The sequence below is a fragment of the Lagenorhynchus albirostris genome, chromosome 11, assembly GCF_949774975.1.
Source record: "Lagenorhynchus albirostris chromosome 11, mLagAlb1.1, whole genome shotgun sequence".
Taxonomy (NCBI): Eukaryota; Metazoa; Chordata; class Mammalia; order Artiodactyla; family Delphinidae; genus Lagenorhynchus; species Lagenorhynchus albirostris.
This window is the reverse complement of record NC_083105.1, coordinates 97,638,849-97,665,234: the sequence shown is the minus strand read 5'-3', so window position 1 is coordinate 97,665,234 and position 26,386 is coordinate 97,638,849. Positions and strand designations below refer to the sequence as shown.

Below are 26,386 nucleotides of genomic sequence, written 5' to 3'. Positions count from 1 at the left end.
AGAGTCCTGAACTCCAGTGGATTCAGACTGGACCCCCTTGGCAAGAACCTACAGCTCAGGCATAGGGTGGACGCACCCATGGGGGCTGGTGGCTCCGCCCACACCTGCTTCCCTAGGTCTGCTCCTTACCTGACTGCAGGGTTGGGGCCAGATGGATGGGCCAAAGCCTGAGTACAAGAAGCAGAGGAGGTGCAAGTTGGACAGGGCATAGGGGTCATTCTGTCTATCCCTCTGCCCCAGGGCACCTCTTCAGCTATGTGTGTCAAGGGAGGGGAGGGCATCCCTCTGTAGGCATCTTCCTGGCCTTGGCAATTACGGAGTCTCCCCCTCCCACTGCGACCCTAATGGAAGAGTCTCCCAACCTCTGTTCTTTAGTTTTTATTTTTATTTTACTTTTTAAAATATTTATTTATTTATTTTTTGGCTGCGTCAGGATTTAGTTGGGGCATGCGGGCTCTTTGCTTAAGTTGCGGTGCGTGTGCGGGCTTCTCTCTAGTTGTGGCACGCGTGGCATGTGGGATCTTAGTTCCCCAACCAGGGATCGAACTGGCGTCCCCTGCATTGCAAGATGGAGTCATTTTTTTTTAAAATTTATTTTTAATTATTTTATTTTATTTATTTGTTTTTGGCTGCATTGGGTCTTTGTTGCTGCACGCGGGCTTTCTCTAGTTGCGGCGAGTGGGGCTACTCTTTGTTGCGGTGTGCGGGCTTCTCACTGCGGTGTCTTCTCTTGTTGCAGAGCATGGGCTCTAGGCACGTGGGCTCAGCAGTTGTGGCTCGCAGGCTCTAGAAAGCAGGCTCAGTAGTTGTGGCGCACGGGCTTAGTTGCTCTGCAGCATGCGGGATCTTCCCAGACCAGGGCTCGGACCCGTGTCCCCCTGCATTGGCAGGCGGATTCTTAACCACTGCGCCACCAGGGAAGCCCCAGCTCTTTATTTTTTTATTGGAGTACAGTTCCAACCTCTGTTCTTTGAAGCCCTGAGTCCTGGCATACAGTAGCTAAAATCACCGGCTTTGGAACCAGGCCGTCTGGTTTGCATCCTGGCACCGCCACTTACTGACTGTGTGACCCTGGGCGAGCTCCCTACACGCCCTGAGCCCCAGGTTCCTTGTCTGGAAAATGGGGATAACGAAGGTACATGCTTCATGGGGCTATGGTGATGACACATCAGATAAGGCATGTAAATATCATACAGGACAGTGCCTGGCATACAGACTCCATTAGTGACAGTTGCCACCATCACCATCATTGGTGGCATGGACCAGGGAAGGCTGCGTGGAAGTGGCTGGCGGAGCAGGAGTAGACGGCGCGTGACTGGGCGGCTTCCCACGTGCCGAGCATGATCTGCGCCCGGAGTGCGCCAGGCGCACGTGTGTCCTTACTCGGGTGTCCCCCCATGTATGGAGGGCCTCACTCCCGAGGCCTTTGATGACAGGCGTGTGGGAAGTGGGCCCCCCCGCGCCCACTGCCACCCCGCGCAGCTTCTCCCCACTCTGCTCTAAAACGAGAAGTACAGTGAGTTCCCCCAAGGGGTCGGCCGCGCCCCTTCCTGTCCCCGCCCTGCCGGCTGCCCCAGGCCAGTGGAGTGGCAGCCCCAGAACCAGGACGGCAGTGGTGAGGTGACCTGGGCGCTGAGAGCCTCGGGAGGCTTAGCCCCAGCGTTCTCCACCTGCCCGGACTCAGCAGCTCCACCCTGTTGCCTGCACCCCCTTCCCCCCGGGCACCCCCAGGATGGTGAGGTAAGGGCCGGGGACCCTGGGTAGGCAGGAGGTGGGGTGCCCCAGGGCCCTCTCCTCACTGCCCTCCTGGCCTCCCAGGTGGTTTCACCGAGACCTCAGTGGGCTGGATGCCGAGACCCTGCTCAAGGGCCGAGGGGTCAACGGGAGCTTCCTGGCTCGGCCCAGTCGCAAGAACCAGGGCGACTTCTCCCTCTCTGTCAGGTGGGTGGCCCGAGGGTCTAGCCGGGGCCAGGACTTGGCCTCTCACTCTGGCTGCCCAGGCCCCAGCACGCCCCGGCCCTGTGTGTGTCCACCCCGCCCCCGTGTGCGCTCCCTGCCCAGGACCCCCGCCCATCCCCCACGCCGTCCCCACCTCCGCTCTCGTATCCACCGGCGTCACCTCCGCCCGGTGCCCTGCAGGGTGGGGGATCAGGTGACCCACATTCGGATCCAGAACTCGGGGGATTTCTACGACCTGTATGGAGGGGAGAAGTTCGCGACGCTGGCGGAGCTGGTGGAGTACTACACGCAGCAGCAGGGCGTCCTGCAGGACCGCGATGGTACCGTCATCCACCTCAAGTACCCGCTGAACTGCTCAGACCCCACCAGTGAGAGGTGAGGGGCTTCGCGCCCTGGCCCAGCCCACGGAGAGATGGGCTGGCCTCCACCCCAAGTGCCCCTCCCCCCCGCCCCCGCCCCCGCTCCTTCTCAGGGCTCTGTGGGGCCTCTTCCCTCCATGTGATCCTGGGGCCCCTTTCCATCAACCACTGAGGAAGCAAGAGAAGGTCACCTCGCCCTTCTCCAGGGTCCCTGTCTGCCAGCAGCGCAGGCTCTACTAGTGTCCGAGAGGCCACTCCTCGTGGCTGTGTTCCCAGCAGTCTGGCTCTGTTGTTAGAAAGAGCTTCTTCTTACCTGGAACAGAATCTGCCCTCCTGTAACTGTTCCCTCCCCAGCAGGGGTTAATACAGGGACAGGCTGATGTTGAGGAAGAGCGTAGGGGCCAGCGTTTATGAGGACACTTAGTGCCTCATCTCAGCAACCCGTGAGGACGGGTCTGCCCTCTTGGGCTGGGTGGAGCTGGACGAGTCCCTTGACCAGAACCCAGATCATTGAAAACTGTGTGATGGGTGTGTAAGGGGCCTAGTACCTGGGCACAGGGTAATACTCCAGGCATCTTTTTGGCTCCAAAGATGTGGTCCCCAAAACTGGGTTGGCTACTTCCCATGCAGTCTCCCCAGTGCACGGGTGGAGGGTGGTGGGACCCTAACACTCAGCAGGACATGGTGGCTCATTTTATAGCTTCATCTCCATGACAGCTCCCATTGAGGGGAAGGGCAGCTGAACAACTCTGGGGTGGTTTTTTTTTCACACTCCTAGGGCCAAGTCAACTTGCCCTTGTCCTGTATTTGTGTATCGACGGTTGAAATGATTCTGAACTTTGATTCTGTCCGCTTTCAGTCTCTCTGACATGCATGCCTCCCAGCGCGCATTCATATTCTTTTCAAGTCAGTGATTGAAACTTAGCCCTGGATGAGGCTGAGATAAAGGCCCTGGGCCCCCCCCCCTGGAGACCTCTTTCCCGTGAACATGAAGCCACTGATCCCCTTCCTGTGAAGCTACCTCTTCTAGGAGGGAAGCCACATTGATGACCTTGCTGGTGGCTGCCCTTTCTTGCCCTTTTCCTGCACCCCACCTGCAACATTCATGGGGATTTTCCACCCAGACTCTCTTGAGCTCTTCATGTCCTGGCTTCCTCCTCGTCCTGGCCAGGATCTGCCCTGCTGGCTGCTGCAGGAAGAGGGTGGAGCTGGAAGAGGGATGGAGCTGAGCAGACCCCCTGGGAGGGGCCTGAGGCCTGGGTTCCATCTGGGGCTGGGAGAAGTCGAGGACCGAGGATCGAGGGAATCAAGACTAGGGCAGCTGACTCCAAGAGGCCCTTTTGGTTACCCGTGCCAGGAGGCCTGGGCTCACCCTTGACCCTGGGAGTGTGTGGAGGAGGCTCTTTCTCCAAACCTCCACTTGTGTTCTCGCAGCTGCCCCACCCCCTCTGTGGGAATTTGCATTTGTTCCCTCACTGGCTAGCTCTCCCCTGTGGTCAGCCTGACATTTGCATGGAAACTTCCTCATCCTGGGGCCTGGGGGAAGCGGGTTAGCCCCCTCTCCATAGCCCTGGGGACCTGGCCTATCCCCGAGTGATGGGATGGGGTGGCCCAGGGGGTCCTGGACAGGGCAGGAGACTCTGGAAGTCTCTGAGCTGCAGTCTCCTTGGGGCAGGAGTGAGATGGGGCGGGACAGACTGGCCCCCTCCCTCCTTCTCCCCGTTCCTGCGGTTGGAAAATGCCCCCCCTCCCCTGGTCCCTGGGCTGAGGAAACCTCACAACCTCACTTCTCACTCTCTCCCCAGAAGGAGTTTTGTGTTTTTTCCATCACGTGGTTTCCTGTGGGGCTGGGCATTGCGGGGCTACAGTTTCCTCCTGGGAAGGGGGTGTGCTTTGGGGAAAGGTCCTAGTTCTGCTTTCTGCCCCTCTGAGCCCCTCTGAGCCCCTCTAACAGCTCGTTCAGTGACATCATCCCAGGCACCCCAGAGCCCCCAAACCACTCTTACCCAGCGGGGTTGTCTGCCTTCCCGGCCCCCTGGGGGACTTCTCCCCATTATGCCTCCCTTGTGACTTCCGTCTCTCCATCCCCAGCACTCTCTGGGGTTTGGCCTCTGCATTTGTTCCCCTAGCCCAGCCCTGTCTTTCATGGAGACCCTTCCTGGATTTCTCCCCTCCAAGTATTCTGCATTTGGCCTGCCTGTCTGCCTTTGTCTTAAACTTTCAGAGGTGGGCCTGCTTAGAAGTCCTGAGGCTCGCCTCTTATCAGCAAGGGCCTTGGGCCAGTGTGCAATCACCCAGCCTCAGTTTCTTCATCTGCAGAATGGGTAGTATCTACCTCTCAGCATTTCTGTGATGGTGGTGGGTTTGAAAGCATACAGCAGAGTGCCTGCACGTGGCAGGTGCCTGGTTTCCCTGCCCCCTCCGTGAATGTCTACCCAGCACCTGCCCCTGGCCTCGGTCTCACCTCCCCGGGTGCTGTCTTCTCTAGGTGGTACCATGGCCACATGTCTGGAGGGCAGGCAGAGACACTGCTGCAGGCCAAGGGTGAGCCCTGGACTTTTCTCGTGCGTGAAAGTCTCAGCCAGCCTGGAGATTTTGTGCTGTCTGTACTCAGCGACCAGCCCAAGGCTGGGCCGGACTCCCCTCTCAGAGTCACCCACATCAAGGTCATGTGTGAGGTAAGGCATCTGGGTAGCGGGGCGGCATCCTGCCGGGGGTCCATCTGTGCGCCAGCGTGGCCTGTGGGGAGGGTCAGCCCGGGCTTCGGTCTGAGGCTGGGGGTCCAGGGAGGGAGACTCGGGTCCTGAGAGGTGGCCTGACTCGGCCCCCCTCAGGGTGGACGCTACACAGTGGGCGGTTCGGAGACCTTCGACAGCCTCACGGACCTGGTGGAGCATTTCAAGAGGACGGGGATCGAGGAGGCCTCGGGCGCCTTCGTCTACCTGCGGCAGGTGAGGGGTGGGCCAGGCTGCCTCCTTCCTTCCCCTGAGCTTCTGAGCTCTAGAAGCGGCTGACTTCTCGCCCTCCCTCGCCCCAGCCGTACTACGCCACGAGGGTGAACGCAGCTGACATTGAGAACCGGGTCTTGGAACTGAACAAGAAGCAGGAGTCGGAGAACACAGCCAAGGCTGGCTTCTGGGAGGAGTTTGAGGTGTGTGAGGGGGCCAGCAGGGCAAAGGGCCTGGGGTCCCAGGCAGACCCCGTCCCCTCTCTCCCCACCCCTTCCACTGATCTGCCCCACGTCCTCGCCAGCCGTGGATGGCCTTCTCCAGGGCCTGGGGCTCCATTTCCCCCTCTTGCCCCACAGAGTCTGCAGAAGCAGGAGGTGAAGAACTTGCACCAGCGGCTGGAAGGGCAGCGGCCAGAAAACAAGAGCAAGAACCGTTACAAGAACATCCTTCCGTGTGAGTGCCCTATCCCTGGGCAGCCTCCAGCCCTCCCACATCCATTCACCCAGGAGACTCCCCTTCCACCAGCTGGCCTCGCCCCATCTCAGAGGGTCTCTTCCCCCAGCTCAAGGGGGGACCCCTCTCCACCCGCAATAGCCTCCCCTCCTCCAAAAAGCCTCTGCTCCTCCCAGAGGGGCCTCCGGCACCCCACCCCCACCCCCTTCTTCCTCTGAAACCTCCAGCCCCACCCCACACAGATCCCTCCCCCCATACAGATCCCCCATCCCTACCTGCCCGCAGGGCTGTGAGAGCTCATGGCTTCTGGGCAAGAAAGGCCTGGAAACTCAGGAAGGGTCTGACCCATGCCTTTCTTGCTTCCTCTCTGCTCGCTCCCAGTCGACCACAGCCGAGTGGTCCTGCAGGGACGCGACAGTAACATCCCTGGGTCCGACTACATTAACGCCAACTACGTCAAGGTGGGTGTGCCCGCCGGTCATGGGGGAGGGGGTCTGGGCCCTGGGGACCCCCGTTTGTGGGGGGACTGGGTCCAAACATGCACGGGCGAAGCCAGAGCTGTTGCCTTGGGTGGCTGAGTGTGGCAGGGGTGCGAGGGGCTCACAGTCCTGCGTGTCTCTGCACCCGCGTCCAGAACCAGCTGCTAGGCCCTGATGAGAATGCTAAGACCTACATCGCCAGCCAGGGCTGCCTGGAGGCCACAGTCAACGACTTCTGGCAGATGGTGTGGCAGGAGAACACCCGTGTCGTCGTCATGACCACCCGGGAGGTGGAGAAGGGCCGGGTAAGCCGAGCCACGTGCCATGAGCCCCCCAGTGGTCGTCCGCCACCATTAAGCCAAAGAGACTTGGGGCACCTCGGAGGGCAAGGGTCCTACCTTGTTGGGAAACTGAGGCACGAGGTCTGGGTACACGCTGACTCCCGGATCCCCGCTTCCCACCCTGGGCTCCTCTGACCACCAGACCCAGATTTCCAGTGGCCTCTTTCCTTAAAGTGTCCCTCTGTTCCGCTCTGGGCAGCAGCCCTTCCTGTCCTCTTGGCCTCATAATACTGTCTGGAGTCAGCCCCAAACCCTCACGTCACAGGCAATCTACCTCCCTGCCTGCAGGCTGCCCCCTTCCCACGGCACCCTCTGCAGTGGAGTGGCCATGACCCGTGCAGAGCACACACTGCACCAGGCTGCTCCCTCTGAGAACCCTGCCATGGCTCCCAGCTGCCTTCAGAGCGGTCACACTGCCGGACCTGGCGCTCAGGCCTGGTGGCTGCCCTCCAGCCCTCGCTGCCTCTGACCGGCCAGGGTCCCTAAGGTTTCCATGCCTCTGCACGAGCTCATTTCCGCTAGGGACTGACTTCCTGGCTCTGCGCTCTCTCTGCCTCACAGACTCCTCGCTTTTTCTTTTTTCCTTTCTTTCTTTCTTTCTTTCTTTTCGGTTGTGTTGGTTCTTCGTTGCTGCGTGTGGGCTTTCTCTAGTTGCCGCGAGCGGGGGCTACTCTTCGTTCGTTGCAGTGTGCGGGCTTCTCATTGCAGCGGCTTCTCTTTGTTGCAGAGCACGGGCTCTAGGCACGCGGGCTGCAGTAGTTGTGGCATGTGGACTCAGTAGTTGTGGCTCACGGGCTCTAGACCGCAGGCTCAATAGTTGTGGCGCACGGGCTTAGTTGCTCCGCGGCATGTGGGATCTTCCCGGACCAGGGCTCGAACCCGTGTCCCCTGCATTGGCAGGTGGATTCTTAACCACTGTGCCACCAGGGGAGCCCGACTCCTCGTTTTGTGAAGACCCAGCTCAAATGCTCCCTCCTCTGTGAAGCTGTCCCTGACTTCCTCGGTTCCCAAGAGAGAGGATTAGTCTCTCCCTCCCCCCGGCTCCTCAGCGGCTCTGGTTCCCCGCTCACCTATCTCTCTGTGAGCTCCTGTAGGCACAGGGGCATAGGCTGCGTCTTACTTGTGTCTAACTCCAGCCCGTTTGCACAGCTTCAGGTTCAGTGCTTGTGCCAGCCAACGTGCACTGAACGACTTGTTAAGTGGCTGGTGAGGCCTCACCACCTGTAAGAGGCCGAGCCAGGCCCTATGTCTCTGACTCTTGGCCATTTAATCTGTCCATCCATCGGATGCTGACGGGGCCAGCGCCAGGGACTCAGGCCCTGCTCGAGGTGGGCACAGGCCTGAGTCCCCACCTTCACCCTCCCTTTTCAGAACAAATGTGTCCCATACTGGCCAGAGGTGGGCACTCAGCACGTTTATGGACTCTACGCTGTAACCAACTGCAGGGAACACGACGCAGCTGAGTACAAACTCCGCACCTTACAGGTCTCCCCGCTGGACAATGTGAGTGGCCCCTGCCCCATGCCCGGGGCCCTCCTCACACCTGTTCTCTTTGGTTGGGTCGAATGAGGCCATGCGTGGGAGCAGGGGGCACTGACTATGTCCTTGACCCAGGGGGACCTGGTTCGGGAGATCTGGCACTACCAGTACCTGAGCTGGCCTGACCACGGGGTCCCCAGCGAGCCTGGGGGTGTCCTCAGCTTCCTGGACCAGATCAACCAGCGGCAGGAAAGTCTGCCTCACGCAGGGCCCATCATCGTGCACTGCAGGTGAGAATAAGAATGATGATGATGTTATTATTAATAATCATCATCAAAGTAGTAGCTGGCAAGTGAGTACTGCCGAGTGCCACGTGCACTTGTAAGCAGTTTACATATTAACTCATCTGACGCCCCCCCCCGGCCTCCACCTCTTCTGGGTTCCCTGATGCTGTTTTTTGTTTTGTCTTGGCCATGCCGTGTGGCGTGTGGGATCTCAGTTCCCGCACCAGGGATGGAACCCGCGCCTCCTGCATTGGGAGTGAGGAGTCTTAACCTCTGGACCACCAGGGAAGTCCCTGGGTTCCCTGATGACTCCAGACCCATGGGTGGGGCTTAAGCTTGAACCAAGCCCATTGTTTGATCCTGTGCCTGGTGGGGTGGGCTTCCTCAGAGACTTCCCTGGATGTAGCGTCTAGTCCAACCCTGCCACAAACAGATGAGGAAACAGGCCCAGCCTCTTGCCAGGTCACCGCTGGTCAGTGGGGGAGCCTGGAGCAGGGCTCACGGTAGACCCAGGTCCTGGTCACTCCTGTTTTCTCAGACGCGCCTACCCAGCCGGTGTTTCTGGTATTTCTCCTTGGGGTTGGTGTAGCTCCCCATCCCTTCTCTTTTCCATCTGCAGCCCTGGCAGCAGGCTGAGGCTTCTTCATTGCTGCAACCTATCTCTCCCTTCCCGCCAGTGCCCCCAACTCAGCCCTTGGGCTTATGCACCACTGGCCCCACTGGAGACCCTCACGTTCATGATCAGGAGACCCCATTCCTGCTAAGGGGGGAAGCTGAGGGGTCAGCAAGGAGGAGCAGGTGTCCCATCAGGCCCGGGGGGTGGGAGGCAGCAGGCACAGGGTCCCGGCAGACCTGCTGCTCAAAACTCCGGCTCCTCCACTCACCAGCTGTGCGATCTTGGGCAGAGGACTTCCCTTCTCTGAACCCCTGGATTCTTGTCCGTAAAATCAGGGTCTTATAGGGTTGTTGTGAGTGTGAGACCCTCTCACTGTGTCTGGAATACAGTAAATGCCCAAGAATGGGAATTGTTAATGCTTTAATAACTCACGTCAGGCAGGGAATGGGGAAATGGGAATCTGCTCTGTCCTCTGCCCTTCCAGCTCCCTCCACGTGACCCCGGGGCCGTGAGGGCTGGGGCTTCCTCCTTCTGCCCCACCAGCAATTGTGCGTCCTGGGGCAGGGCCGGGGGGCTGCGTCTGGAGGTGCCCCCCACGTGCTGCCTCAGGGACTCCGCCTCCAGGCCGTTCCACCCCCCCTTCTTGAAATCCCCATGGCCTTAATTTAGACGTTACAGGAAGGAAGTGGGTGAGGGGGTGTTATTTTTGACAATCTGGGTTTGAAATTAGACAGTGCAACTCAGGGCATTGGCCTGACTGGCCTAGCCGAGGGGGTGGCACTGGGGTCTGTGTGCGGTCCTGAGGCTCCTGGGGTCTGTTGCAGCAGAGGGTGGGGAGAAGGCAGACTTCCTGCTGCGATGCTACCCCAAGTTGCCTGAGCCCGGTGGCTCCCGAGGCCTGCTGTCTTGGACGCTGCCCTTGCCCTGCCATCAGGATCTGAAGAAAAAGGGAAATGGAGCCTTGCCGAAAGATGCTCCCGAGGCGAGGAGGGCAGCCTCGCTGGGGCCAGGGCTGTGGGAGAGGGCCGGGGAGGCCCAGAGTACCAGGGGAGCAGGCAGGATGTGGTCGGGGAATGGGGTCCCAGACCTCCTGGGGTGGGGGGCAGAGTGAGGAGTGGAAGCAGGCGGTGGAGTGTGGTGCAGGGAAGGAAAGTGATGGGTGTCTGGGGAGCAGCGTCTTGGCACTTGAGAGCCAGCTTCTGCCCCCAGATCCCTTGGCTGGAGTGATGAGCACGGGTGCAGAGTTGGGCGGACTTCCACCCTGCCTACCTTCCCAGTGACCCTGCCTGGTTCCCTAAGCCCCGCCCCTGCCGGTGCTGTGCTGACACCCCGCCCCCGGCCCCCCCTGCCCTGCCGCCGCTTCCCGGCTAGTGCAGGCTGGGCCTCTGATGGTGCCCCTCCTCTCCGCAGCGCCGGCATTGGCCGCACCGGCACCATCATTGTCATCGACATGCTTATGGAGAGCATCTCCACCAAGGGTGAGGGTGACCTGTGGGAGATGCGGGGCAGGTGGGGGAGCGGCCCCCCGTGTCCACCACCTCTGCCCAGGGCCTGACGTCCAGCTGCCCTCCCTGCCAGGCCTGGACTGTGACATCGACATCCAGAAGACGATCCAGATGGTACGGGCCCAGCGCTCGGGCATGGTGCAGACGGAGGCGCAGTACAAGTTCATCTACGTGGCCATCGCCCAGTTCATCGAAACCACCAAGAAGAAGCTGGAGGTCATGCAGGTGCGGGCAGAGCATGGCCTGGAGGGGCCGAGGGGGGCAGTGGGCATTGCCCGGTGCTGCTGGGACCACTGGCCTCCCACCACATTTCTTCCCACAGTCCCAGAAGGGCTGGGAGTCGGAGTACGGGAACATTACCTACCCCCCAGCCATGAAGAATGCCCATGCCAAGGCGGCCCGCACCTCCTCCAAGTGAGTGGCCCCACCTCCCACCTCCCAGTGTCTGCCCCTTTCTCTTCCCCAGCCCGACCCGTCCTTTCCAGGGAGGTTCGGGTTAAAGTTCAAGCTTGGTTCTTACAAGCTGTGTTCACAAGTGTCTCCTGAGTGCCCTCCACGTGGGGCCGGTGCTAGGCACTGATGTGTGAGATGGAGCCTCTGCCCCCAAAGCAGCTTCTAGTCTAGTGTAAGGACACTGTCAGGACTGGTCTCCTTGCTCTCCTGGCCTCAGTCTGCTCACCTGTGAGATGGGGGTGGCCCCGAGGGGCTGCTGGTGCTGGAGACCCCTGCCCTGTGTCCTGACTGCCCGCACCCACCTGCCCCGCCTGCAGACACAAGGAGGACGTGTATGAGAACGTGCACAGTAAGAACAAGAAGGACGAGAAGGTGAAGAAGCAGCGGTCGGCGGACAAGGAGAAGAGCAAGGGTTCCCTGAAGAGGAAGTGAGCTGGGCCCGTCCTGGGGCGGCCATGGTACGGCCCCTCCCTGGCCTGCCCTCAGGGGCCCCCAGGCTCGGTGCTCTCCCTGGGACGGACGGGGCGGCTGCGGCCTCACCCTGTCTTCCCAACCCAACCAGACCTGTGTCTTGTCCCCCCTCCAGGTCCAACCCCGTCTTATCCCTTCCTTCCCTGTCTCTGCAGCCTCAGCCCCGTCCCTGCAGAGGCCTCCAGTGGAAGACCCAGAGCCTGAACCTCGGAGCCTGGCCCCCATTCCATTGTAATTTAAATGGCCATGTCCCCGCCTCCCTCTCCCAGCCCCTGTATATAGCCCAGCAAGGCCCCTGGCAGGGCCGGGCCCTTCTCTTGTAAATAAAGCCTCTAGGTCACTGTGTGTGGGTCTCTAACTCTGTGTGCCTGGGCGGGAGGGGGAGGCGGGCAGGGAGTGCAACATGTGGACACAGAAGGCTGGGCCTTCACAGTCTGACACACGAGTGTGAGTGTGGGTCAGCTTCCGCCGTCTCGTCCCTTTAAAGTGGAGGACGATCCTGCAAGGGTGGTCGTGAAGATCACTGAGATCAGGGATGATGAAATTCGTTACACTCTTGCTGTGTGTCAGGCGCTGTTGAAAAGACTAAAAGTGGTTATTGAACCGAGGTACCTGTATCATTCCTATTTTACAGTGGGAGAAACTGACACAGAGAGATTAAATAACTTGCTCAAGGCCACAGGACTATTGAGCAGTGAACCTAAGATTTTATTTTAACTCAGGCCTTCTGGCCTCAGAGCCTGCATTCCTGGAGACGCAGCCAGGGTCACCCCGAGGGGGACATAACTACATTCTCTGGCCCGGACTTCTACATCCAGAAGCTAAGAAGATGGATAACAGCGGCCAGTTAACACAGGCCCAGGGCCAACCTCCCTCCCCCGGGCACCTGGTGTGCAAAGGAGCGCCACGCTCCTCCCTTTCTGGGGCTACTAAGAGCCCTGAGGCCCTTGGTCAGAGTTTCAGTTTTATTTTTGTCCGCTCTTCCTTCCCCTGGGTCCACAGTGGACAACAGCGATGATTCCTTCTTTGCGTTAAGGCTTCATGTTGATTATAATGCTAGTCTCCTGGGGAGCTGAGCCTGAGAGAGTCTGACTGGGGAAGGCCCGGCTCCCTGCTGCTGGGCCAGCTGAGGCTGGGTGGTCATTCACTCAGCATACACTTTGTTTATTGAGCGTCCCTGTGTCCCAGGCACTGGAGCAGTGCTGGGGCATGATGGTGAACCCGACAGTTCCTGTCCTGGTGGGAAGGCAGACCCAGAAACAGTCCACAAACATAGAATAAGTACAGACAAGAATTGAGAAGGACGCAAACAAAGGTGTGGGGGTGTTAGGGAGCGAGAAGGCAGAGCTGGGATTGGGCGACACAGCTCAGCTCCCAGGAGCTATCGCCCTCCAGGGGGTGCGTGGGTGGAGCATCACCTGTGGGCCTCAGGGCCCCTCTCCCAGCAACGCCCTTTCTATCCCAGCTTGAGCCACACAAAAGAAAGGCGGGTCCCATCCCCTCTCACCCGCCCTCGGGCTGACTGCCCGGCGGCTGGGACTTGGACTCTCCAGGGCTGTGAGGTGGGTCTAGGGGCAGCTCTGCCCGGCGGGGTGCCCGGCCCCTCTGGAGAGCAGAGCCAGGGCTGCAGGAGAGCAGCTCAGAACCTGAATCGGCCGGGTCAGTGCCGACGCTCCTGGCCAGCTTGGGAATTCTTGGCAGGAGGGGGGGCACCCCAATACTAAAGGTGAGGACAGAGAGGCGCCCCTGGGGGACCCGCCTGCCCTCCACACAGGTGGGCACCAGGCAGGGGCACAACCCAGTCCCTGCTGAGCTGAGCCCTCTCTGCCCTCAGGCTCTCGGGCAGGGGCCTGGGGGAAGGGGCTAGCCGGGGGTGGGAGCGGCCGTGGGGCGAGGCCAAGGAGGAAGGCGAAGGGGGCGAAGACAACCCGTCCCTCTGTCCCTCCGACACCAGGCTCCCTGGTCTGGGCCCCGGGGCAGAGGAGGCAGGTAGGAGAGGAGAGACCACGGCCGGGCGAGGGCCCGAGGGTCGGGGCCTGCCGGGGTGACCAGGCCTCAGAGGAGGCGCCTGCGGCTGGCGCTGGGAGGGAAGGGGTTAAGGCAGCGGGGGGTGCAGCCTATGGCTGGAGGACACACCTGTGCGCAGGGGCGGCGGGCGGGGCCCAGGTAGGAGCCTGCGCTGCCCGGCAGGCGAGAAGGAAGGAGGAAGAGTGGAGGCCAGGGCGGCTTCTAGGCCTTGACTCCCGAGCCTCGATTCCTCCTCCTCTCCACGGCCCTCGCCCCCTGGGGGGCAGGCGGCCTGGTGGCAGGTAAAGGCGGGCGGGAGAGGGGTCCTGGGGCTGAGTGAGGGACTGCTGGGGTGGGGGGGGTGCTGAGGGTGGTGAGCTGGTGCCTGGGGGGCAGGGAGAGGCTGGCGGGGCGGGGAGGGGGCTCAGAGCGGGGAAGAGATGGGCGGGGGGCTTCCGAAGCCTTGACCCGGCCTCAGTGCATCAGCAACCCGGGATGGGCCTGGTGACGGCTGCCGGGCTCACCCGGAAGTGTCCCCGGGGACACGGGCGGTGGGGGAGGGGAGCCAGGGCTCCGCAGCTCCACCGGGCGCCTGGGCGAGGACTGCCGGCCCGTCCGGGCGGTGGGGTGGGGGCCCCCGTCTTACCCAGCAGTGTTTGGGTGCTGGTTGAGAGTCTCTAATACTGCCGGGTAATGATGGAGGCCCCTGCCCCGTGCCAGCGACGCCCACCGCCCCGGGCCCCCAGCACCCAGCTGGCCGTGCCGCCCACTCCCGAGCCTCCCCCAGCCCTGGAGGCCCCTTCCTCTTGAGCAGAGGGTGCTGAGAAAGAGGTGGCCCTCGGTTGGCTGTTGGCTGGTTGCCCACGGAAGGGACACAATGGCCCCAGCCCCTCCCCCAACCCAGTGTGATTTGTCATCTGGAGGACCCAGAACCCACAGCTTGACCCTGCGCTGGGGATTGGCTCGCAGACTTTCAATAGACCTCAGCTGGCCTGCGGCCAGGGTCCTTGGAGCGACGGCCGGCTTCAGCCCTGACGCCTGTGGCCGGCTCTGGGTCCATCTTCCAGCACAGTGTTGGATGGTCTAATGCTGAAGCTCCTAACACTGTCTGGTAAAGATGGCCCCCGGCCGGCGCCCTCGGCAATGACCTTCACGGAGCCCTGAAGACCACGGAGGCCTCCAGACCAGCAACCTCTGACCTTTACCCTTGGGGAGGGGGGGTTAAGTCTCTAGGAAAGGTAAACAATGGGAGGAGACAAAATGGCTGCCTCGGAGACGCAGCGGGACTTGGGAACACGTTGGTTCTCTGGGCACCTCCATCCTCCTCCTGCCTCGGGAATGCGAAGGAAATAAAATGTGGATGGGACTTGGGCGGACTCGTTCTGCGCATTCACCTCTCACCTTGGGCTTCCAGTTCCTCAGGGCTGGGGCGGCCACATCTGCTTGGTCTCCCCGTCCCTTTCATGACAACCTGCAGAGCAGGGGACAGTTAATCTACTTTCTTCAAAAACCGAAGCAGCTGAAGGCGAACCCAGGCCCTCTGCCCTCTAACCCCACCACTAAGAATTCCAGGATTCCTACCTACACTTTCGCCCCGGCACGGCTGGGGTGGCACGTGGGCACAGCCAGCGGCCTCGTTTCTCTACCGCCCGACGACCCTCAGTGAGGGCGGCGCCGGGAAGGGACGAGGTCCCGTTGGGGGCCCAGGGCTGTGGGAGTGAAGAGCCCACCTCCAGAGGTCGAGCCCTGACTGAGAGACTGAAGTGTGGGTAGCCTGCAGCAGGCGACGGTCCGCCAGCCGTCTGAACACGTAAACCCCCTGATGAGCGCAAGTGGTCTCCCCACAGCTGCATGGAGCCCTGGTACCAAGGAAGCAGCTCCTGTTGGGGTCATCAGATTTTTGGTCTAGCTCAGCAAAGCCACAGCTGCTCCAGCCTTTAAAAAAGGAGATGTTGGTAAGCAAAGGGCTGATGCGGTTTAGGAGGGTGGGGTGGGGAGTGCAGCTGGCCTCGGACTCCAGGACTCGCAGTTCCCACCCTGGGTCCTGTTCTGGATCCGGCTCTGAGGGCTTCCAGGGTGAGAGCGGCAGGCCCCGGCTCTCCCTACCTGCCCCGGCCGGTGTCCTCGCGCCCCCTGCTGGAAGAGACGAAGAAGGACCCAGGAGTGCTCGGTGTGAGCGTGCGCATGCGTGCCTCCCCAGCCCAGTTCAGACACCAGAGGCTTTGACTTCGGATTAAGTAATAAACATTTATTGAGAATCTCTGGGGTGGTGGTTGTTGCTTCTGACCACGAGGGAGGAACCAACCCTGCAGGAAATCACACAGTCCCAACACCTCTGGCCGACACAGGGAGGAAAGTCACTCCCTTGAAAATGGTCAGTCTTTGTTCACCCGAGAAGGGCTGGGAGGACAGATGCAGAGGGACCATCACTTGACGGTGGGGGCGGGGTAGGGCCCCAAGCTGGCTCCTCAAAAACCGGGGAAGAAAAAGATCCACTTCCTCCCTGAGGGTGGAGTTCTTGTTCAGCAGTTCATTTCTTACCCTTGATGAGGCTGTCACTGTGGAAATGAGACAGACGGTGACATTATTGGGGGGGACGTACCTGTGAGAGAGAGGCAGAGCACCTCGGGCCACTCCCTCCTCAACTACCCTCCTCCCTGAATGTGTGGGTGGGGAGGTGAGAAAGGTGATGTGGTGGGGAAAAGGCAGGACCCCACAGAAACAAGGATGCACCATCAACTTACCTTCCCCTGTGGACGCCAGGTCACCAGATGAACAGGAAACACAGAACGACAAGAGAAAGGTACATGTGACTTGACAGTTTCATTCCCCACCCAACTCTAAACCCTCCTCCGCTCCCAAGGGAAAAAGACAAGCACGCTGGAAGCCCGGAATCTCAGGCTCTGGGAAGAAGACTTGCTCCCTGGCCACTGCCATTTCTCACCCCTGCTTTCCCAGCATCCTTCCGTGCCCCAGAGCAGCTCCCGAGGAAGAACAGCCAGTATCATCTTTTACCACTTTTCACTTAAAAACTTTACAATTAAAGTGCTTTTTACGTGAATAATCCCACTGGATCGCATAAAATCAATCCTGTGAGATTCAAGTTAGGAATTGTCAACCACCCACTTTTCTAAGTGGTTCAGAGACATGGTGTTTTCAAGGGTCACACGAGTAAGCTGGTAACGGGCGCCAGAGCCCAGGTGGCCAGACTCCGGCCCTTGTTCTGTGTCAACACCCCACCTGAAGGCCATGCCTCTCACCGGGTGAAACTTTCATCCTGTAGGTTCAGCACAAGGTTGTCAGCAGTGAGAAAGACACGATTCTGTGATGTGGCGATCTACAGGGCAGAAAGTAAGATGGATGTTTGTACCAAGCAAAAAAGACCTTGATTCCTGCCCTTGCAATTCAGTAACCACTGGTGGAACACGTGTGGGTTACGAACAGCGAAGTGGTGATGTGACAGCCACGGTTTCTGCGCTCACACAAGGATCCAGAGCAGCGAGCAACTGTGATGCATTAGGTCCACAAGAGGCATGAACAAAAGGTCAGGGGCGCCCAGGGGACACCATTTTCGATGGGAGGAGTGTCAGAGAAGCCAGTTTGAATAGAAATCCGAACACGCAAGACCCTAATTCCCTCATTTCAATGTGTAGAAACACCTTTCCCCCTCAAGGCGGCCTTGAGCTCACACTCACCGTCTTGGAGATGTTCTGGGCTGCCCGAATCTTGCGCAGCTTGATGTAGCCTGGGTTCTTGCCCAGAGCTTCTCCCAGGTGAGCAGGGTGGGGTTAAGGGTTCACACAAGGCCAGATCTCAGCTGGGGCTGCACCCTATGACTCGGCTCACTCAGCCGTCCTCTGGGCTGTCAGATCCAAGGTTGCGCTCAGGTGGCTCGTGCCCAGCCCTACTTTGCCCCTACCTGTAGGCCTCCCCGCAGGCAGCTGCCGGGAACAGGAGGCAGCAGCACAGATGGAGGCAAGGCCAGCAGTGCTATTGATCTGCCTTACAGCGAGGAGCCAGGCCTCAGGTGCCCCACTGAGACTTCAGATCCCACCCGGCACCCCAACCCCCCAGGGGTCAGAGAGCACGGTTCGCATTCGCCTTAGTCTCATCAGCCAGCCCACGGGGCCGGGTGGGAAGCAGAGTGTTCCAGGGGCTGGGCTGAGAGCTCTGCAGCAGAAGGATATCATCTTGGCGGCCTCAGCCTCACCCTCGGCCTGCACGATCTTCTGCCGCTGTTCCTGCTTCGCTTTTTCCACCAGGAACTGGGCCCGCTGGGCCTCCTGCTGGGCTGTAGCGGGAGAGAACCGGGGTCACAGAGGTAAGGTGTCAGGAACCCCGTCCCTCCTCCTGCTTCCTCAGAAACCCCTGCCTGACTCCTCTCGCGACTCACCCACTTGCTTAGCTTCTACAGCAGCTGTGTATTCTCGGCTAAAGCTCAGCTCAGTGATGGCTACGTCATCCAGTATGAGGCTGAAGTCCTTGGCCCTCTCTGTCAGCTCCCGTCGGATCAACAAGGACACCTGGTGGCCGGGGGGAGGAGAGAGGGGCGTTGAGGGGACTGGAGAACTGAAAGGAAGGCGTGCTTCTGTGATCGTCAGAATCCCAGATCTCCGGAGAACCGCAGAAAGTGCGCTAACCCCTTCTTAGTTCCTCGTTAGGCCAGTTGAGCTGGGAAGGACTTGGGTCACGCTGACTCCTCCACGCTGTACCAACCCCACACGCACGCCTGGACCACTTTTCTCCCATGCAGCCCGACACTAACTGCTATCGAGCTCCAATCTTGGCTCTCCTTGTTTCCCACGGTGGCCATCTGCACAGCTTTTTGGGGGCAACGGACCTCGGGTCACTACCCTTTCCTAACACCCAGTGTGCTGGGCCTAGGAGGGAAATGCTGATGCTACGCAGATGGTGATGGGAGCCAGAGCCAGACCTGGGCCCGCTGGGTGATCAGCTGGGAGGCGTTGAACTTGGCCACCACGCTCTTGAGCACCTCGTTGACGATGGATGGCAACACGCGCTCCTCGTAATCCAGCCCCAGGCGCTGGTACATGCTGGGAAGCTCCGCGGCGTTGGGTCTGGACAGCACCCGCAGGGAGATGTTCACCATCTGCAGGTCTAAGCGTGAGGTTAGCAGTGGCTGGGCAAGGCCACGGGGGCCTCACCTGGCTTCCTAGCAAAGCCTCCCTCCCCAAGCATTTTCTCCTCTGGCTTCTCTCTTTACCCAGGGCAATGCCCTGTGGTCCGGAACTGCCCCGCGGGGAGAAGAGTGATTCGGCACAGACCAAATGCGTCCTTGTCCACTGTCAAGTCTTCTCTACCCACAACCCTCCTCCAGTAAAGCTGACCTTTCTTTTCGCTACTCTACTTTAGGCTCTGTTACACTGTACCATAATCCTGAACTAGACTGTAAGGACTTGAGAACAGAGATGGTGTTTTGTGAATCCTTGATTTCTTAGGGCCTAGGGTTTCAGGAATATTAAGCAACCTGCACTAAAAATCGTGCAAAACAGTACGTTACAGGTGAGCTACTTGCCTCATTGTGAACGTGTGTGCGTGTGTGTGTGTGTAAGGGTTGGTCTGGGGAATCTCAAAGGCACAGCTTCTGTGAATGGTCTAGGAGGGAACAGGTGCACCAGTGAAAAGTGCAGCCAAGTTTCCCCAGGACAGAGCGTACCAGTAGATTAATGAGTCAAAGAATTAAAAGAAAGGTTTTAAAACAAAGCTTTGTTCTAGGCAGTGACTAAGTCAAAGGACAAACAATGCTCTCACCGAGTTCACGTTAAGGGGGAGGAACAGCTGAAAAATGTACAAACACACAGCGTGTCCAGAATGTACTGCTTGAACTCCAGAAGCAGGTACCTTTATTTTAGCTTGTTTGCAAAGGTGGAAACGAAGGCCCAAGAGATCTGACACTCCCATCTTGCCTAGTCTCTGGCTAGGCTCCCTTGTTTACTGCCAGTGGCACCCCAGTGCCCAGACCTACCTTTGGAGCCTGTGGGGGAGGAAATTTTTCGGGGTCTGGCGCGAATGTCATAGATGATGGGGTACTGGAACCAGGGGATCCTGGAGGGGAGGGAACAGGGACAGGGATTAGGAGACTACCGTTTCCCTAGTTTTGTCCGGTTTTCCTTCACCACGTGTTTCTTGGCATGCTCCTCCTCTTAATGACCACGGTCAAAAAGAAATTCTCTTTTCCCTCCGGAGAACAACAGTATGTGCTCCTGAAGATGTGGCCAGCACGCACTGTTCTGGGAGATGGGGTGAGGAGGGTAAAGAGCGGCGCGGAATCCCGCTGAAAGTCCTCCCACAGCCATAGGTGGGTCGGCGTTCAAGGGTGAAGGGTCAGGGTCAGGGTCAGTCCGCTCTGCCCGCCATTACCTGAAGTGAAGGCCCTCGGCCAGAATGGTGTCCTGCTGCACACCTCCGATCCGATTAAAGAAAATGGCTCTGTGCCCTCCTTCCACTGCAGGCAGAGGGGTAGGGGTCAGCCCAGGCCGGGCTCAGAGTACGTGCCAGCCTCTGGTGGGGCGGGGTGAGGGGCTGGGTGAGCGCGGGGACCTGGCGGGGCTGGGCAGGGGGCCGGGAAGGGTCGGGCGGAGTCCGGAGGGCAGGCTGCGGTTGCTCACCGGTGAACACCGACTCGCGGACGCCGTAGGCCACGGCGCCGGCCCCCAGCAGCAGCTTCAGCGCCGTGCCCATGCCCCGGGGCCCGGAGGGCAGCCGTCCCGCTAAGTCCTTCAAGTTCTGGGCCATGTTCGGTCCTGAGGCCGGCGGCACCAGTGGTCCGAAGGGGGTGCCGGCCCGCCTCTACAGCTCTCCAGTTTACGGATCGCACCCTCCACACGAGGGTCCGGCCCCAGGTACTCGCGGGAGAAAGGGCACCGGAAGTGCGTTCCCTTCTAAACTCTCCCCCCAGCCTGCGGCGGACCCGAGCTTGCGGCACAGGAAGCACGCCTCTGGAAGTTCCCCCCCCTTTCTGGAACGCTGCCCTCCCAGAGCGGCTTCGGGAGCATCTGCAGCCAGCCGTCGCCATTTCCGAGCGCCCACTTTCAAAATGGCAGACGGAAGGAAGCTTGCGTTTGGGGCGAGAGCGAGGCCCTAGTTTAAGGACGTTACACAATTTCCGGTCCGGTTGCAAGATGGCAGCGCCCGGTGGTGGATTCCAACCTCGTGAGCGGCGCGCCGCGGAGCAGGAAGAGGACTGGGATGCTGTGACGCCCAAGCGGCCCCGACTCGGGGTGGGAAGCAAGATCGGAGGCCGTAGGCTCATTGTGGTGCTGGAAGGGGCCAGTCTGGAGACAGTCAAGGTAGTTTCGGACTAGGGGGTGAAGAGCTAGTAGATCGATAGGACGGGACCGGGTTGGGTGAGGGTGATCGGCTCAAAGTGGATGGAGAAAGCGGAGACAGGTGAAACATGCTTTGGAGAAAGAGTGGCCTAATCGACTGTCTCTTCCTTTAACACGGGTCGGCAGTGCTCGTTTTCTTTGCCCTTGAATCCCATTGCAGCCGTCACATGCTTGCTTCCGATTGATTTACTAGGATTCTATGGTAACCCTAACCCCATCCCCAACCCCAGAGTCGTCAAAGGGGAAGGGGTTTCGTCCATCGCGTCGTCCCGCTTCATCCCAAGACAAGCTTACTAGGTAGAGGGGAAAGGTAGTTACTGCAGCTCAGTCTTCCCACCCTTTTATTTGTAAGGACTTAATGTTTTAATACGTTGAAAGGTGTCTGTCACTCTCCTTCATATTACTGTACATTTCAAAACACTGCCTGGACCAGATTATCATTAATACTTTCACATCTTTATTTTTACTTATCATTGGGCTCTTCTCCCGAACAAATCCGGCAGTTCCCCGTCTTAAAAATTTGTGCAGTGTTCTCATTCTTTCTGATATTGTTTCTCATACTGTTTAGAACTAAACTTGTTCAGTGAGTAGGGCCAGAAGAAATAGCACTGGTTTAGAAGCCAGACCCGGATTTTAATCTTGGTTCTTACACTTATTTCAAGTGTGTGATTTTGAGAAAACAAGTTTGTCCTTAGTTTGTAAAGCGGGGGTTAATACTTTGCAGGGGAACTGTAATGAAAGTGCTCTAATAGTACCTTGCCATAGTAATCCGAGTGCAATTCAATTCCAGCTTTTCTTCCTCAACCACTATGGCACTTTATAAAGCTTGCAGTTTAGAAAACTGTTTTCTTTTTTCAAACGACCAGCTCATCAGGTTTCCTTTCATTTTCTTCTATAATTGATATTTCTAACCTAATTATAGGTTCATATATTCATGTCTCACTTCATTGCCGCTGTCTTCCCAGGCTATTAATTCTGAGCATCACTTAACCACTTCATTTCTTCATATCTGTGGGGATGACAGTAGTACCTATTTTACTGGGCTGTTGGAAGGATTAAAGGAGTTAAGATGTGGAAAGGGTTTAGAATAATTTCTGTCACTTGGAAATAGTTGTTATTATTATTCTTGATTCAGGTTACTTATTAGGAAGTTGAAAAGGTTGTGGGCAAATTAAAGTTCCTAGAGCATGCTCTGGAATAAATTAGGCCAGTTGTCATTAATGGTACTCCAAGGGTGATGGACTCCATAGCTGGTTGAAATCTTCCATACTGTTGGCTTTTGTCTTCCTTGTGCTGATACCTCTTGCTTCTGCAAGCCTCATCTGGGCCTGCACTCTCCATTTATTCTTTTTCAGTTTTTAAAAATTGTTTATTTTTTATTAGAGTGTAATTGCTTTACAATGTTGTGTTAGTTTCTGCTGTACAATGAAGTGAATCAGCTATACGTATACGTATATCCCCCCCTTTAAAAAAATTAATTAATTAATTTGGTTGTGCTGGGTCTTAGTTGGGGCAGGCGGGCTCCTTAGTTGCGGCTCCAGGGCTCCTTAGTTGTGGCTCGCTGGCTCCTTAGTTGTGGCATGCAAACTGTTAGTTGCAGCATGCATGTGGGATCTAGTTCCCTGACCAGGGATCGAACCCTGTGTTGGGAGCACAGGGTCTTATCCACTGCACCACCAGGGAAGTCCCTCCATTTATTCTTTGTACTCCAACCTCACTGGCCTTCTTTAAGCTCTTTGAAAGCACTACGTTCTCTTATACCTTAAGGTCATTGCAGATAATGTTGTTTAACTGCAAGCACCCTTTACTCGACTCTTTGCTTTATTAATTCCTACTTAATGTTGATTCATTTAACAATTATTGAGCCTATTAGGCTACTCATTCTTCAGTTATTAGGTTAAATGTTACTTTCCCATAGAAATGACTCCCTTCCTGGTATAAATCAGGTTCTCATAATTCTTTAGTGAACCGTTTAGTTTTCCTTCGTAATGTTTATCACAATTCGCATTAAATACTCACGTGCTTGTTTAATTTGTCTCTTCCACTAGAAGGCTATAATGAGGACAGAGAATAAGGTTTTAAAAATTCTTGTATCTCCAGTGCCTATTACAGAATACACATGGTATTCATTCTCTGATTATTCTAGTTAGTGGTTTTCAAGCTTATTGACCACAGCCCACAATAAAAAAAATTACATCGTGAGCCAGTATGCGCACTCAATTATATGAAGCCGAAAGTTCCATAAGCCTTTACTTACCATGACTATCCTTGAGGTACTCTGATGTTTTCTATTCTGTTCCATTAAGAGAACGAAAACCCTGGTTATAACTTTCTAATGGGTCAAAACTAGATTCTTCTATTCAACAGGTTCTTTTTCTTCTATAACTAAGAGTGTCCCATGGACTTAGTTCTTGGTCCTTTGTTTTACTCTCTGTGACATTCTTGTTATTTCAGTTACTCAGTTAATTTCAAAATCTATATGCCTCTTCCCCCAAACTTTTTGGAGTCATATCTCAAGATGTTGCCAGACATACAAATGTTGTGTTGATACATAAAAACTTGGCCTTTTCGAAACCTGTGTTTGTACTTACTGGTATGTTTTTATTTTTTTTAAATTTTTTTTTAAAGTCTTTTAATAGAGTACTTGGAAAGCTATGTATTTTTTTTTTAATAAATTTATTTATTTATCTTTGGCTGTGTTGTGTCTTCGTTTCTGTGCAAGGGCTTTCTCCAGTTGCAGCAAGCGGGGGCCACTCTTCATCGCGGTGCGCGGGCCTCTCACTGTCGTGGCCTCTTGTTGCAGAGCACAGGCTCCAGACCCGCAGGCTCAGTAGTTGTGGCTCACGGGCCCAGTTGGTCCACGGCATGTGGGATCCTCCCAGACCAGGGCTCGAACCTGTGTCGCCTGCATTAGCAGGAGGATTCTCAACCACTGCGCCACCAGGGAAGCCCTACTGGTATGTTTTTAAACTTTTTATTGACCACCCTATAATGCTCCTCAGGGCTCTGATTTGCAGTTGTTTCTTTTAGCGGTTGCTCACATGCCTTAAAATTGGAACCACCCCTCTTTGTTTTACTTATGAGAACGTTCCTTGATTAAACTACCTCTTGCCTCATTAGAATTTTCACATTTCTTCCTGCTCAGACTTGCAGCTCTTTGTGCATGTTTGTTTTAAGCAACCTGAGGGTAGTGACCGCGTATGTTTTGCCCAGTGTCTACATAACGCTTTTGTGATAAACAAGCATTCAGTCTTGCTCATTAACCTCACTTCTGCCTGGTTCCAGAATCCCTCACTGGCTTTGCCTAATACCCATAGGTTTTAAAATTAAATCCAGTTTAGGGACTTCCCTGGTGGCACAGTGGTTAAGAATCCGCCTGCCAATGCAGGGGACACGGGTTCGAGTCCTGGTCCGGGAAGATCCCATGTGCCACGGAGCAACTAAGCCCGTGCACCACAACTACTGAACCTGCGCTCCAGAGCCCGCGAGCCACAACTACTGAAGCCCACGCGCCTAGAGCCTATGCTCCGCAACAAGAGAAGCCACCGCAGTGAGAAGCCGGCACACCGCAATGAAGAGCAGCCCCCGCTCGCTGCAACTAGAGAACACCTGTGCGCAGCAACAAAGACCCAGCGCAGCCAAAAATAAATTAATTAAAAAAAATTCAATCCAGTTTAGATCGTGTGGAATCACAGGCTGCACTCTTCCTCCCTTTTCCCTCCAAGACCAGTTATGGGATGGGGTGTGGGGGGAGGACGTGGCCACACAGTAATCCCCTGGACGGTTTTCAGGGCCGCACACCGTGTGTCTGATTTAGTAGGTCTGGAGTGGACGTGAGAATGTGACTGTCTAACAGGTTTCCAGATGTTGCTGGTTGGGGACCACCTGAGAACCGCTGTTCCAGGTAAAAGCAGCCTATGTTGCTCTTGACCTTGTTCCCTGTTCGTCAGGTGGGGAAGACCTATGAGCTGCTCAACTGTGACAAGCACAAGTCCATGTTGTTGAAGAACGGACGGGACCCTGGGGAAGTGAGACCAGACATAGCTCACCAGGTAACTCCAGGGACAGGGCTCAGGCCCCCGTGCCTCTGTACGGAAGGTAAGGCAGCTGCGTGTGACTTCTCTTCAGTCTTAACCGTGCCTTGGTCTCCGCCTCCCTCAGAGTTTACTGATGCTGATGGACAGTCCCCTGAACCGGGCTGGCTTGCTACAGGTTTATATCCACACGCAGAAGAATGTGCTGATTGAAGTGAACCCCCAGACTCGAATTCCCAGAACCTTTGACCGCTTCTGTGGCCTCATGGGTGAGATAGAAGGCTTAGGACTTAAACTTGGCAGTAGTGATGAAGGGAGAGGCAAAGGGATAAATTAAGTGTGGCATTTTTAAGTGGGGGAGGGGCACACGTGGCTGATTCCAGAACGGGGGTCTGCGCTTTCTCCCCACGCACAGTGGGTACAGTCCGCGTGGGTTCCTGGCTGAGGAGCAGGGAGGGGGCCTATCACCACACAACCAGCGATGTGCTCGACAGCTGCTTGGCCATGACGTTTCAGTCGTGTAGACACGCAGGGCGTGTGGAGCTCGCCTCACCTGAGGTTCTTCCTGGTTAAGTTACTGGGCATAGAGGCAGGCTCTCTGGCTAGCTCTGAACTCTTTTTTCTGCCCTAGTTCAGCTTTTACACAAACTCAGCGTTCGAGCAGCTGATGGCCCCCAGAAGCTCTTGAAGGTGAGGTGTTGACAGCTACTAGTTGGAGGTAGTGCTCTGGGAATGTGTCTGGGGCTGATTTTTCTGTCTTTCTTTAGGTGATTAAGAATCCAGTGTCACATCACTTCCCGGTTGGGTGCATGAAAATCGGCACTTCTTTTTCCGCCCCGGTCGTCGGCGATGTGCGGGAGCTGGTGCCCAGCGGCGACCCTGTTGTCTTTGTGGTGGGGGCCTTTGCCCACGGCAGGGTAAGGCCTGGGCTCAGCTCTTAGATTCTTCCCGGAGCTGAAGCTCAGGACAGAATCCCAGGAGCACTTAGTGTTTTGATGATCCTTGTCCTTATAAGTTGGGGACAGATGAAGCTTCCATTTCCTGCCCCCAGGGCGCATCCTTTGAGGAATGCTGGCATATGTGGCATAGTCAAAGCCAGGGCCGTCTCCGTCCTTTGCTCACACTGGTATTAAACAGCACTGGGAAAAGGTAGTTTTCCTGCCCTAGACAAGGGCTGAACCTGTGACGGAGTGACAGAGCCGGCTGACTGACTGCTCTCTCCCCAGCTGGATGTGGAGTACACAGAGAAGATGGTGTCCATCAGCAACTACCCACTCTCTGCTGCCCTCACCTGTGCAAAGCTCACCACAGCCTTTGAAGAAGCGTGGGGCGTCATCTGACAGAAGCACCCTGCCCTGACACAGAGACTGTGGACATTGCTTCCCCGCCCCGGTGCTCAGCTGACTGCCACAAGACCCCCTTCCTGCACCGAGACCGGGGTTTGCGTGGGTCCGGGCTGTACACCTGCTATTTGTTTATCTTATAAACATTGTTCTTGCAAACCTAGTTGTCCTTTGGGGATTCCTAAGCTCAGCAGCCTCTGATGGTGTGACCTGGCGTAACCCCTCAGACCTCAGGAAGACACGTGAGGTTACAGTGTCTGCAGTTTGGCCCTGGGCTTCGCAGGTGGGCTTTGTGCCCTAAAG

At 57.0% G+C, this 26,386-nt stretch overlaps 3 protein-coding genes and 1 non-coding gene across 6 annotated transcripts; 2 read left to right on the top strand and 2 right to left on the bottom strand.

Moving 5' to 3' along the window:
* Window positions 1-1,477: 1,477 nt before the first annotated feature.
* PTPN6 (protein tyrosine phosphatase non-receptor type 6) lies at window positions 1,478-11,689 on the top strand. Of its 2 annotated transcripts, none has more exons than XM_060165501.1 (16): window positions 1,478-1,740; window positions 1,819-1,941; window positions 2,140-2,334; window positions 4,807-4,996; window positions 5,153-5,269; window positions 5,356-5,469; window positions 5,626-5,722; window positions 6,104-6,183; window positions 6,357-6,506; window positions 7,914-8,045; window positions 8,157-8,311; window positions 10,332-10,399; window positions 10,500-10,651; window positions 10,749-10,840; window positions 11,197-11,337; window positions 11,466-11,689. In XM_060165501.1, the coding sequence occupies exons 1-15, from the start codon at window positions 1,733-1,735 to the stop codon at window positions 11,309-11,311; spliced, it is 1,788 nt and encodes a 595-aa protein (XP_060021484.1). In that variant the 5' UTR covers window positions 1,478-1,732; the 3' UTR covers window positions 11,312-11,337; window positions 11,466-11,689. The 2 variants fall into 2 exon arrangements, with proteins under 2 accessions (XP_060021484.1, XP_060021483.1); XM_060165500.1 differs by having other exon boundaries at window positions 1,545-1,740; window positions 11,506-11,689.
* Window positions 11,690-15,584: 3,895 nt separating this feature from the next.
* PHB2 (prohibitin 2) lies at window positions 15,585-20,267 on the bottom strand. Its single transcript, XM_060166997.1, has 9 exons — window positions 19,987-20,267; window positions 19,739-19,823; window positions 19,344-19,423; window positions 18,291-18,475; window positions 17,751-17,880; window positions 17,545-17,648; window positions 17,053-17,130; window positions 16,102-16,694; window positions 15,585-15,915 (listed from the first exon to the last, which is right to left on the bottom strand). The coding sequence occupies exons 1-8, from the start codon at window positions 20,111-20,113 to the stop codon at window positions 16,614-16,616; spliced, it is 870 nt and encodes a 289-aa protein (XP_060022980.1). The 5' UTR covers window positions 20,114-20,267; the 3' UTR covers window positions 15,585-15,915; window positions 16,102-16,613.
* LOC132530128 (small nucleolar RNA U89) lies at window positions 17,221-17,476 on the bottom strand. Its single transcript, XR_009543685.1, has one exon. It is a non-coding gene; the product is annotated as a small nucleolar RNA U89 (small nucleolar RNA).
* Window positions 20,268-20,386: 119 nt separating the features above from the next.
* EMG1 (EMG1 N1-specific pseudouridine methyltransferase) lies at window positions 20,387-26,242 on the top strand. 2 transcript variants are annotated; one of them, XM_060166998.1, is made up of 6 exons: window positions 20,393-20,667; window positions 24,657-24,758; window positions 24,868-25,009; window positions 25,372-25,430; window positions 25,508-25,657; window positions 25,967-26,242. In XM_060166998.1, the coding sequence occupies exons 1-6, from the start codon at window positions 20,500-20,502 to the stop codon at window positions 26,078-26,080; spliced, it is 735 nt and encodes a 244-aa protein (XP_060022981.1). In that variant the 5' UTR covers window positions 20,393-20,499; the 3' UTR covers window positions 26,081-26,242. The 2 variants fall into 2 exon arrangements, with proteins under 2 accessions (XP_060022982.1, XP_060022981.1); XM_060166999.1 differs by lacking the exon at window positions 25,508-25,657 and having other exon boundaries at window positions 20,387-20,667.
* Window positions 26,243-26,386: the final 144 nt, after the last annotated feature.